This window comes from Thamnophis elegans, chromosome 2, assembly GCF_009769535.1.
Source record: "Thamnophis elegans isolate rThaEle1 chromosome 2, rThaEle1.pri, whole genome shotgun sequence".
NCBI classification, from domain to species: domain Eukaryota; kingdom Metazoa; phylum Chordata; class Lepidosauria; order Squamata; family Colubridae; genus Thamnophis; species Thamnophis elegans.
The window spans coordinates 66688974-66701228 of record NC_045542.1 but is presented as its reverse complement, the minus strand read 5'-3'; the positions used below and the strand labels follow the sequence as shown (position 1 = coordinate 66701228).

Sequence of the window (12255 nt, the reverse complement as noted above, 5' to 3'; positions counted from 1 at the left end):
CACATGACGTGCCAGCGCCACCGCAAGGCAGGGGAAATGGAGCTGCCCCACATGCCCTGCACCGGATACCTCAAGTCCCCACAGCCAGGCTACCCACACCACAACACCTGCCTCGCCTCATGGCCATGGCACCAGCAGCCCCATCCAGTAGGACTCCGCGTGGCCATCAGCCCACTTCTTCTGCTTGCGGCCACAACAGAGCAGGAGGATGAACAACGTAACAGTGCTGCAATCACGAGGCAAGGTGGGTGGAGTTGCCCCACATACCAGCTTACCTCAGGGCCACCACAACCAGGCCATCCATGTCTCAACACTTGCCTCGCAACTATGGCACTAGCACACCACTCGGCCTCCAGCATCATTGCGGCCATCAGTAAGCAGAGAAGTAGGCATGTGGGCTCCTGCTGCTGGTTGCTAGTGCTACTGCTGTGAGGCAGATGTTGGGGCATGGATGGCCTTGCTGCAGGGGTCCTAAAGTGAACCAGTATGGGGCATGAGGGACAGCTCCACCACCATCCCACTTTGTGGCTGCGCACTGCAAGCAACCAGATGGAATGAGTGGGTCGCCAGTTATGCAGGATCTTAAGTAGGACTTGTTTTGGGGGTAAGGCTTATATTAGGCACACATGTAAAAACATGCTAGGGCTTATTTTTGGGGTAGGTCTTATTTTCAGGGAAACAGGATATATCATTATATTTTTATGCTTAACTGGCAAGCAATTTACCCATCTCCTTGCTGTTTTTTCTCCAAAGTACTTTCTTGTGATTTTCAGATTTATTTATTATAGATCCTATTTTTAAAATCAGGGTTCCCCTTTCTTTGGAGCAAAAACAGAACAGTATTATATTCAATAAAAACTTAGAAATATTAGCTGCATCTAAGATCTTAATTTATTATCAGTTTTATGCTTTTTAAAATAAACACTAAAATATGTTTGGAGTCTGTAAACCTAAGTGTTTTTTAACTAAACAGTTAAAGAATATTGCTGAGTTATTTGTATTTTAATTATTTGTAACAACTTTGAAATCAACAAATATGGGACATTCTAATTTAAAAAGTATCTAAAAAATGGTATCTCTTCCAGGACTTGGAAGAGGGACCATCTTTACTTATGCTTTGTCTACAGCTGAATGTTCTGTCCTTATGGGCAGCCAAAATATTTTTTTATGAATTTAGGTTTTTTTTTATCTTTAAATTTTCCAGAACCATCAAGGAGTGATGGCTTTGAAAATGAATGAATGAGGTCTTAAATAACAGCAAATCTGTATTTTATCGTGAGATTAACCAAACAAAAGAATTTTCGTATTTCCCAGACATCCAGATAAGAGGATTGTTGACTTCAGGATGCTAATAAGGTGCCACTAACACATACAATATGGACAATTGTATCCTTTTGTTCAATGTTCATAAATGTGTTAATATATTTTTAGAATAAGAGTAATATAAATATAAGAAACAAGATCTTAAATTATGTACAACTAGCCCTCACTTAATAAGTTATTGTTTAGTGACATTTAAAGTTACAACAGATTTCTTCAGAACTTCATTTCTTCTTATGACCCAGTTCCAAAGTTCTGACAGCCATACCATTACCACTAGACACGTGACTGAATTTTGGGCACTTGGAAACCAACTTGCATTTGTGGCCATTTGCAGCATCCCACAATTATGTGACCCCATTTGTTGTTGTTGGTTTCTGGTGTTTACTTCCAGTTTCTAGTAAATCACCACCACCCCGAATACAATGGGTTCACTTAGTGGCCTAACAACTATTGCAAAAAGATCATAAAATTGGACACAGACACATAATGACCCATTTAATGACTGCCACAATTGATGAGCATAATTATCAGGTTAATTATGGTTGTAAGTAGAGGTCAACCTGTACTGAAATCTTCAAATTTCTCCTTATACAAAGAAGTTATTGCGTATGGTGTATAGCAGAAAGATAAAGGGGGCTTTTTAGAAGGAAAGATAAGGGGCCCCTGAATTTTTCAGTCAGTCTTAGACTGATTATATGCACTCATTCTCTGCTCAAGAATTGCCTCTGTATTAATGTAAACAATGATTAATGTTATTCCATGTGATCAAAGTTTAATGCTATGATTAAAAGCTAAATTGGTATTTTTGCTTTCTCTTCTTTTTTCTTTCCTGAAGCAATAGAAATAAAAAAGCAGAGCCAGTTTTGTCTAGTAATTAAAGCACCAGGCTAAAAACTAGGATACTGTGAATTCTAGTCCTGATCTAAGCGGGATAAAAAAATAACAAAAAAGAAAAAGAGCAAGTATTAGACCCAAATGCTCAAACATAATAAATATTTCATTTGTTTACCTCCCTGATTATCCAAAACATTTAACATACCTAGGAATGGAAAACTCATTTTTAAGTATCAATAAAGGAGAATATTTGTAGTTTAGGGTTGAAATGAGGGTTTCTTGGTGCTCTCCTAGCCTGCTTGTTTTCTTGCAGATGTTTCATTACCCAAACTAGGTAGTGCATTGATGGTGTTACCTAGTTAGGGTTATGAAACATCTGCAAGAAAATAGGCAAGCTCAGAGAGCACCAAGAACCCCTCATTTTTAAGTTACTTATTACCAGTGGCTGCATATATGAATTGTGCTTCCTCACTGCTTGCATTTTGTAGGCTGAACACTATTTTAGAGAATAGTTACATACAAGTGAGAATAAGGGCAACTATGAATTTGGTTTTTACTAACATCTTCCTGAATGGGATGAGCTATCAGATCTAATTCACGTATTTTCTTCTTTTTTAACTTTCAGTAGTTCTAAGTTAATTTGTTTGGATCAGGTTTTGACAATGGAATTTTTATGAGATTCTGTTTCTATTGATTCTTGCTGTACTATTTTGAAAGAGTGTTTTATATTAACATTGTTATATTATTACTTTGTAATTTTTCTTTTTCTTTTGTTTTGAGATTTTTCTTACATTTTTTCAAAAGTATGCTTTTTCTATATATTTTATTCCACCAGTTCATCCACCCCTAGCACGTGGTCATTTCTTATGTTTGAAGCTAATTCCATTTAATTTCCATTACCCGTTTGTTGGTAGTACTAATTCTCTGTAGCTTAATAATTGATAGTTATTATAATAGAGCTACAAGCAGATATAAGGTCTCTGTCATCCAGTTTATTCAATTATGAAATTAATTTATTTTATTGTTTTACAAAGCAGGAATGCTTCCTAAGTCTATCAATAATGCCTTTTTTCTTTGACATTTTACCTCTTCCTGTGACAAATCCTAAAATAATAATTTACTCATACAGGAGCCAAATAATTCCTTTCAACTACAAAGATACAGAAATCCTCTGCGGCCTTTAGGGCAACATTTCTTATCAAGCACTTTTGATATTGCTTTATGTCTTCTATTCGTTGAGGTAGAATAGATTCAGATAGCTTGTGAAGTAGAACCCTGATGTACTGGCTTAAATTCTGAAACTTGATCCGTGTGTAGGGCTGTCACCTAAATATATTATAAAGGTTGTTAAAATCACCGAGTTTAATGTTTAAGAATTTATAATATTTTACTTCAATATTCTATGAATAGCCTGAACAGCAGATAGGTAAACATCTAAGGCATGACCTTCAGACTCATATTTAATCCAGGTTTTTCCTCTACTGTTTTAATCTCTGCGTCTTTTTCTTTTTGCTCCCTGCTCTACTTTTTCTAATCAGTGGTTGCTAGAATAAAATACAAAAGTGTCGTAACATTTATATTTGGCAAGTGATTCAATGGGGGGGTCATGGACTATTGGTTGAAAATCTACAATATAAAGCAGAGTAGACAGAACTGCACCTAAAGGAGTTACATTCAACTTTCAGACTTCTTGGAAGAATTGTTTTTCCTTTCCTACACAATATTAACACTGATTCCCCCCCCCCCCCTGGAAATCAAAAACAAATGGGGACAAGAAATAAGTGGGGAAAGAGAAAAGAAAGTTAAGGGACCTGGCCGTACTACAGCTGTTGGTAGATTTCTCTACATGGCAATGCTTTCCTCAGTAAAAATATTCCCAATTTTATTCTGAGGTACCAGTATGTCATCAAAAAGAGAGGATCAAAGACAGAGGCAAAAAAAAATCTTAAAAGACTGATACTAAAGCAACCACTCCATACTCATATTAGTTCAATAGAAGAGAAGCTATCTTAATCAGTTTGAAATAGAAATAAAATCTAAGATAAAAAGAACTAAAAAATATGTTGGAAACTTGTGTAATTATCTTGGTTGTCTGCAGTCACAGGTTGGAAGGGACCTTGGAAGCCTTCTCTTCTTTAGGCTAAAAATTCCCTGCTTCTTTAGCTGTTCTTCATAGGATTTAGTCTTCACACCTTTCACCATCTTTGTTGTCCTTCACTACACCCTTTCAACATCCCTGCTGTATTGTGACAACCAAACCCGAACAAAGGATTGCAAATGCAGCATAGAACTATTTTATCCGTTCTCCCTTATAATTCTGACCTCGAATGACAGAACGCTGCAGGCTTTAGAACAGTGAATAAAATAAACAGTTGCTTATTTTTAATTGGTATCTTCAGCTTCATATTTTCTGAGTTCAGGGACATGGTTTCTCTTAAAAGGTTAATTTATAAATTGCACCGAGGGCATGAAATATTGACGCATGTCTCACCAGCTTTGACCTAATCTGTAAGGAAGATCTTCACAGAAGAACAGACTCCCACAGAAGTAGTTGATGCCTTACGGTTATTTAATAAAGACTATAAGATCTCTGGATTTAGATGATTGCTATGATCCAGTAAGTGTTTAACTGTACAGCGGGCAGGCTGGTTTAAAGAATGCAGCAATGAATGGGAATACAGTTGGAATTGTTACTAAAAGGTTCTAGAATTTTTTGCATTTCTTTTAAATATTGAGTTTCAGATTCTTACCCTGAATCAAATCCATTTTCCAGGTCTATGAGCATTTATGCCGCAATAACGCTGTGCCACAAACAAGAAGGGACAGTTTCTTTATACTAATATAGTTAAATCAAATTGGAGTAAAAGAAGTATATAATTTACATATATTGGAATCTGTGAGAGTAACTGCTGGGTTATATAAACATTGAACTAAAATAATTAATTTTGAGAGAGGAACGGAATACTTAATTTTTTTATATTACATTTACTATTTTGACATGCTAGTGATAACTAGAGAAGAATAAATTGTTTTTTTCAAGAACCAGTTATTACAATTTGTCTTCAAACCCGAGGTCTGCTAGTGTGCTTGTCCAGCTACTTCCCAGAATAAAAGGAAACCTCTTTCTCTTTTCACTATTCAGGCTGTGTAGAAAGGCTGCCTGGCATTCCGGACACGTATAGAAACTAGAAAGCTCCTTTAAGTAATAATGCAGGGAAGACTCCCTAATCAAGAAAAAATATGGCCTGGCATACTAAGAAGCTGCATCCTGTGAGGAATGCAGCAGGCAGTGGCATTTTAAGTAGATGGTAACGGTGGCGATCAAGTAATATTGCAACACATGATCATCCTAACTTGCATTTGAACTGGCTTAGTTCAAGAAATCTTGAACTAAACAGATAGAGCATGTCTAAAGTCTAAAAGACACATAGCTCACTTCTAGAACATTGCAATAGGGCGGTAATATATTTGCATTAACACATCCTAATAAACATGAAGTTTATTTAAGGAAAATGTTCAGAGGACTGCTGCATTTTTTATCCTTAAAGGCACACATGCAGTACATCTGGAATAACTTTTCAGTAAAACAAAACACAAAACATGAAGATTTAGGGCTCAGGTTACATCTGAACACCTCTGCAGTGTTCAGATGTAATCTTAAATCATCTTGTTAAGGCATTGTGGTAAATTGCTTAACACTATAGTCTTCTGTTTCGTGATGCTAATCATGAAGGAGTTTATGGTTTCTATATGTATTTATTTATTGGTCTATTTTATTCTTTATTATATATAAATAAACAAATCAAAAGATAAATACTTTCATATAAATGAAGTTACCAGAAAACTGCTATCAACTATATAATCACTAATACAAACATTCTCCCTTCAAGGTCCGATTCTAATCTTTAATGGAAAAAGACTAAAATATTATATTCATTTTATCTCTGTTGTACAAAGTGCCATATTGCCATAACTTCCTTTATGGAAATCTACCATTTCAGTATGCAATTTTCAAGAGCATATACTGTAAAGAGCATATACTGCACCTTCCTAAACCATCATGGTCCAAGATACAACAACATTCCAAATATTATTCAAAATGAAATTCTAGAATTCAAGAACATGTCTTAAAAAGAATATACAAATTAACATGTTGGAAAAATGAGTAAATAGATTTCACAAGATTTGCTTAACAAGATTTCCTTAAGGACATCAATCTGAGGAGAAAAAAAACATTTTGAAACTCTTGCTTCTGAAAGCTTTCTGGTATACTGTAAATTACAAATCTGCAAACACTATGAAGAAGAAAGAAAAAACATCTGGAGAAAGAATAAACCCAGAGCAGAAAGAGAATTCCATATAGTAGAAAACTTGCCTTGAGTATGTCTTCCAAAAATTAGAACTTATGACATTATTACGTACCTTTGTTATACCAGCATTTGTGTTAAATGGCATTATTAATTTTATTTTATTTTAATCTCAAATATTTAGGGACTTAGTTGATGATGTATAATTTTCTCAAAACTAAATATTCTATCAGTTTCCTAATTGAAATGACATTTGGACTTGATTTCCCTTGATCAAAGTTAGTGTTACTTTTGTTTCAGAAGAAAGAAAATATTTCTATTTTTTCTTCTAATATAACGCAACTTAACTAGGAATATATTTTTTTAAGTTAGACTATCCCTGCAGTCAAACCACTAATTATATATAGCAAGCTACTAGGCAGGAATGTTCAGAGAAAATAGTAAAAAAAAAAGTAACAAGAGGATGGTCATCTTCATCATGGCAGTTTCTTGACTTTTTTTACCATACCTTGAGATACCATCCCCACCCCCACCACCAGATGAAACTCTAGAAGTAAAATACATTACTACTGTAACAAAACATGATGGAAATGAATAGGCAGCAGCAGCAAAGCACAGTCATTCTAAATTGCAAGTTGTTTAACTTGTATGCTCATCTCTGCAGAATATGTGTTCATCTCAAGAATGCTCAGTAAACGAAGGTCTTTGCTCAGAGAAAGGACTTTTTGTTCTCAAGAAATTGCTAGCAGGCTGTGAAGCACCATAACACAAGTCCTGCTGCAAACTAGCAAAGTGAGAAGATGTTGCACTACAGACATGATGTACCTGTTACACATATAGATTCAGAATGCCATGTTCATGCACCATTCTCAAAGTTATACTATTAAAAACAGCACAATGCGCAAAAATTTCATATATAAAAATTGGCACGTGAAAAAGGCAAGGCAACACCAGCTTGGTATGTATTAAAGAACACTGTTAATTTTCTGCCTATTTTTATAAGATTGAAGTCTACAGCAGGATTTTAACAACAGAAAAGAAATTTTGAAACAGCATCACAACAGTTATATGAAAGATACAACTTTTTCTATACTGGCCCTACAAATTTTCAAAATAATTTGAGCCAAGTGGAGGGAAAGTTCTATTACAAACAGAATACAAATAGCCAAAAAAGGAATACATAGACTATTTATACTACATAAATACCAGTTATAGGAGGTACTTAACTGGTTATTATTGGTTGGCTATATGCATCTCCCATTTCCAGAACATATTCTGTAACTATTTTTAACAGGTCTACAAATGTGTGATATACAAGCAGCGACGCATAGTAAGGCACACTGAGATTAAATTGTAATTTACTGAGTTAAGTAATGATTTTATATAAATCATATATTCAATTTTTGTGTGGTGATGCTAGTAGTAAATAATAACTTGGCCAAAACAGCTGAGTCAGCATTCAGCATACCGAAACCATGTTAACTGGTTGTAATCAGCATAGATACATTAAAAATTCTATGATTTATATATTACATAAATTTAAATCAGAAGATTAAGGCGAAGTAATCTCTGCTTTTCAGACTAGATATTCCTCTTCTGCTGCAACAAAGCCAATGATTTTCAGATCTTCTTCCTGGTCTAGTCATTGGTCAGTGACTATTAATGAGAACTAGCATGCAAATATTAAGAACAGATAGCAATTAAGAAATCAGCTACTCACCCTGTGAGAACCACCACAAAATCCATCACATTCCACCCATTCCTTAGGTAGGATCCCTTGTGGAAAGCAAATCCTAAGGCAATAATTTTAATTCCAGCCTCAAAACAAAATATTCCAATGAAGTATGGTTCAGTGTCATCCTAGAAAAGATTATGTAAAAAATATTAGTGACTACATTTTACTCCATATTTGCTTCAAAGACCAATTCCCACCCCATATTATTTTCATTAAGCCCAAAACAGAGGTGTGTGTTTGTGTGTGTGTGTGTGTGTGAGTCTGTGTGTGTGTCTGTGTATATGTATGTGAGAGTTATAGCTTGATTTCTCCCTCCCCCCTACCACCTGTGGACATCCTTGCTATTGTTTACTGTAACTGGGACTGAAGAGTCCAAAATATCTAAAGGACACTAGAGAATTAATTTTGGGCCCCAACTGGTAATATGACTGGCATACAATTACCAAGGAAACCATAGTGAGAATGGCTCACCAGGATCTTACCTTCTGTTTACACCTAGCTGGGCATGAAAATATTCTAAACATTTTTATCCTACTTTGCAAACATGGGTAGGCCGGTCTTTCAAATCCGTTTAAAATCAATCAATTACATTAACATAGGCTTCTATTGAAAATTATGTTTATAAAAGATTGGCACCATTTACCATAGTGGGGATTAAAAGACCATTGGGAGAAAAATAATCATATCACATGATCATATATGTATTTCTTCACTCACTACAAGTAGTCCTCGACTTATGACCACAATTAGGACTGGAATCTTAGTCCTAAAGCAAAGCAGTTGTTAAGTGAGAAGCTCACACGACTGCTTTGCTGAACAATCACAATCTCTCCATTCACAGTGTCCCAAGGGATTGGGGAAGACCCTGGGAGGCTTCTCTTTGGAGCTAAAATCCAAGCAAGATTTTTCAGACATTGAGTGGAGAGACACTTGTGTGTAGCCTGCACCATGCCTCCCCCCATCCACCCCAGGCATTCAGTGCTCCTTTTCTTACTATGCTGCCTCTCTGCTCAGGAGTTGAAACTCTCCTAGCTGAAATCCAGTTCTGATCTTCAGTTCCTGTGCAAAGAGACACACAAATGCAGCCTACTCAGGGCCTCCCCCACCTGCTTGAATTACCCCATACTCCTTACCTTGCTTGGATTTTGGTTTCCTCTCATCTCTAGGGGCTGGCTGAAAGAGTTGCCTGCTGAAGGATCTTAGCTTCCCTCCTCCATGCACAGAAAGAGTACTCCTTCGGCAGGATGCGGAAATGAAACTGGAATCTTCACAATTTGGGCTCCATTAATGCACCCCATGGAAGAAGCTCACTGGCCTCCATGCACAAGGGCAAACTCCTTCTGTACAGTGCAGGAATGAAGCTGAAATTTTCAGGATTTTGTCTGTTTCTGCATCCTTAGAAGGCATTCAGTTCCTCTCAGCAAACAGCTCTTCCAGGCAAGCCCCAGAGCGAGAGGGAGTTCCCTAGGCAGGTTGTAGCACTTGCAACCTCCCCTGCCAGTTTCCACACTGACATTCTGTGGAAGTTGGCAAATAAGATTGCAAATAATAATCATATGATTGGTGGCAGGGTATTTGGCAACCAATCATAAGTGTGAACAGGTTGCCAAATACTCAGATCGCAATCACGTGACTCTAGGAGGTGGTGCTGCAAGATTTTGCAATGCGGAAAGGCCATAAAGCACACTGAGGCCAACATGTTTTCAGGCAGTTGTAAACAAAGGACCATAAATTGAGGATTACTTGAAGATGCTTGTCAATAGATTAGTACAATGAAAGTGGACCAAAATCTCCTTGAAACTTTTGCTTGAAAATTGGTACATTTTCACTTCATGGACAATTCTTATGTAGACTTCATTAGGCAGTACTATACTTTGACATTGGAAAGCAAGCAACTACTGCATTTCGGTTTTGGCTCTATTCCTAACTATATACCAGAAATTTTTAGTTGGCAACTCTGGTTCCACATGATGGATGATGTTCACGAAGAAAGATAATTTCATCAAAAGATAGGGCAATTTTACTGAACCTGATGAAAAGGGGGAAGACCTTGACATAGGGCCAGAGCTGATGAAAAGAGGCTGCAGTGTACACAGCTGTGTTCAGACCAGAAAACTAGGGCACTCCTAAGCAGAGATGCCAACTGAAGAAGGCTATGCAGCTGAATAAGAGCACAAAAATGAAGAGACTAAGGCTTCTTGTCTCCACTGCTATGCTCTGAGTGATCCAAGCCTGTCTTGGGTTGATGGGGCTTTCAAATGGCAGGTCCAATCATAGACTGAACCAGCTCCATTGATTGGGGCCAACAGGGCCTTTCTTGTACACAGCATATTACTCCTGGCTGGGTGACGTTGCACCTAGCATTTATATGTTCTGTTCTGTTCCTTCCCCTTTTATTTTATTCCCGCCACAATCATACAACTCTTGGTGGTATGTAAAAGATAACAACACACACTAAATACAAAACGTGCATTCAAGAGTAAAAGTAAAAATAATGAAATACCAAATAGGGGCATTTCTATTGCATTATCTAATTATTTAATAAAATTATTGGAAAGCATTCCATATGAACTGCTTCTGAAGATCAAAAGAGGTGGGCCAAGCCTTCTTTCCTAGATAACTTTTTCTAAATATGAAGCTCATGACAGAAAAACACTTCCTTTAGGGCTCCACATCCTCCCCACTTTCCTGTAAAACTACTGGGAAATTGAACTACTCCAAAAAACAACAACACTAGACTGCCACAATGTATTGGCCCAGAGATTACTGAGGCAAATGCATGATCACTATGGAGGCCATGAACCCCCAACTTCTTCCAAACCCAAATCCTGATTTATGAAGGTGGAAATCATCTAACTCAAACAAGTAAAAAAGAGCCAATACCAAGATTAGATCTAGGAATTTAGAATGGATTACTGCAGACAAAGAGTAGCCAATTTACCAAGGATCCCTAGGTCATCTCTATAGCATACCTGGCAATGTCAGGAATAGAAAATCCTGGATCTAGAGAAAAATATCTAAAGAACACTGCATCTCCCTTTTCCCAACCTTAGCAATAAACTTAATATAAGTTCCTCAAACATTCTGGACACATCTTTAATCTTAAATTCAATTCCTCCATGTATTCCATTTTGAATATATAATTGTATCATTTATTTTGTAGGAATCCATCCATAATGTCACGTTAAAGCTGTAAATGGGGATCTCAAATCACATGTTGTAGAGCTTCAAACTACTGAAAATGGCCCTCCAGAGAGCCAGAAAATTTTGCTTTCTACAGTAGAGTTTAAGAAGATAAGAATTATACTCACCAATCGTTCTGACATTGGTGTCTTGTCTCCATCAGGTAGATGTTGCTCCAGAGCAAGGACAATGCAGTTTGCTATGATAGTTGCTAAAATCATGTATTCAAAAGGAGTAAGGCAGGGTTAAGGAAAGACTGATAGACAAGTGGATTTTTAGGCATGATCAAAAAAGGAGTATTCTCAGTATCACCCACTTCTTATGCCAATATATTCTATTATGAATTCCATACCTATCAATGGATTCTAAAAATGTAGCTTAGCATTTAGCATTTAGCTTAGAGGTTTAGTATCAAAAAGACGCATTTTAAAATCAAATTTCTGACTTTCTGAATGTGTCTGGATATGTATTTCATTGTGCTATCATCATAATTCATTTAGAGACTTTTATTAGGCACCTGATCATATCATTTCCCACTTTTGATCCTCATGTGTTTTCCCATGCTTGATTTTTTTCCCCTTACACATAAAATCCGTTAAGAATAATATAGAAGAATTGCATATTGATTTTTTATCTGTAGCACTGTGTGGGAAGCATGGTCATATCATATTTTCCTCTTGATTTACTGACATGGAAAAGTATTGTATAAGAACAGCCTAATGGACATTAAGCTTGGTGAACTAAAGTCACTGCATCCAACTACGAAGAAATACTACTACCTGTTCCAACACACAAATTCTGAGAAAGCTGCACTTAGCTTCCTGCAGAAATTGCTATGGAATAATTACAGCTTAAGGTCATTGCACATTATTA

At 36.6% G+C, this 12255-nt stretch overlaps 1 protein-coding gene across 1 annotated transcript in view; it reads right to left on the bottom strand.

Annotated features, from left to right (window-relative positions):
* Positions 1 to 11603, bottom strand: part of CACNA1A (calcium voltage-gated channel subunit alpha1 A) — a 208622-nt gene extending 197019 nt beyond the window's left edge. The window contains 2 exon segments of the mRNA XM_032239034.1: positions 8185 to 8324; positions 11511 to 11603. Coding sequence (XP_032094925.1) covers positions 8185 to 8324; positions 11511 to 11603 — 233 coding nt within the window.
* Between the last annotated feature and the right edge of the window lie 652 nt (positions 11604 to 12255).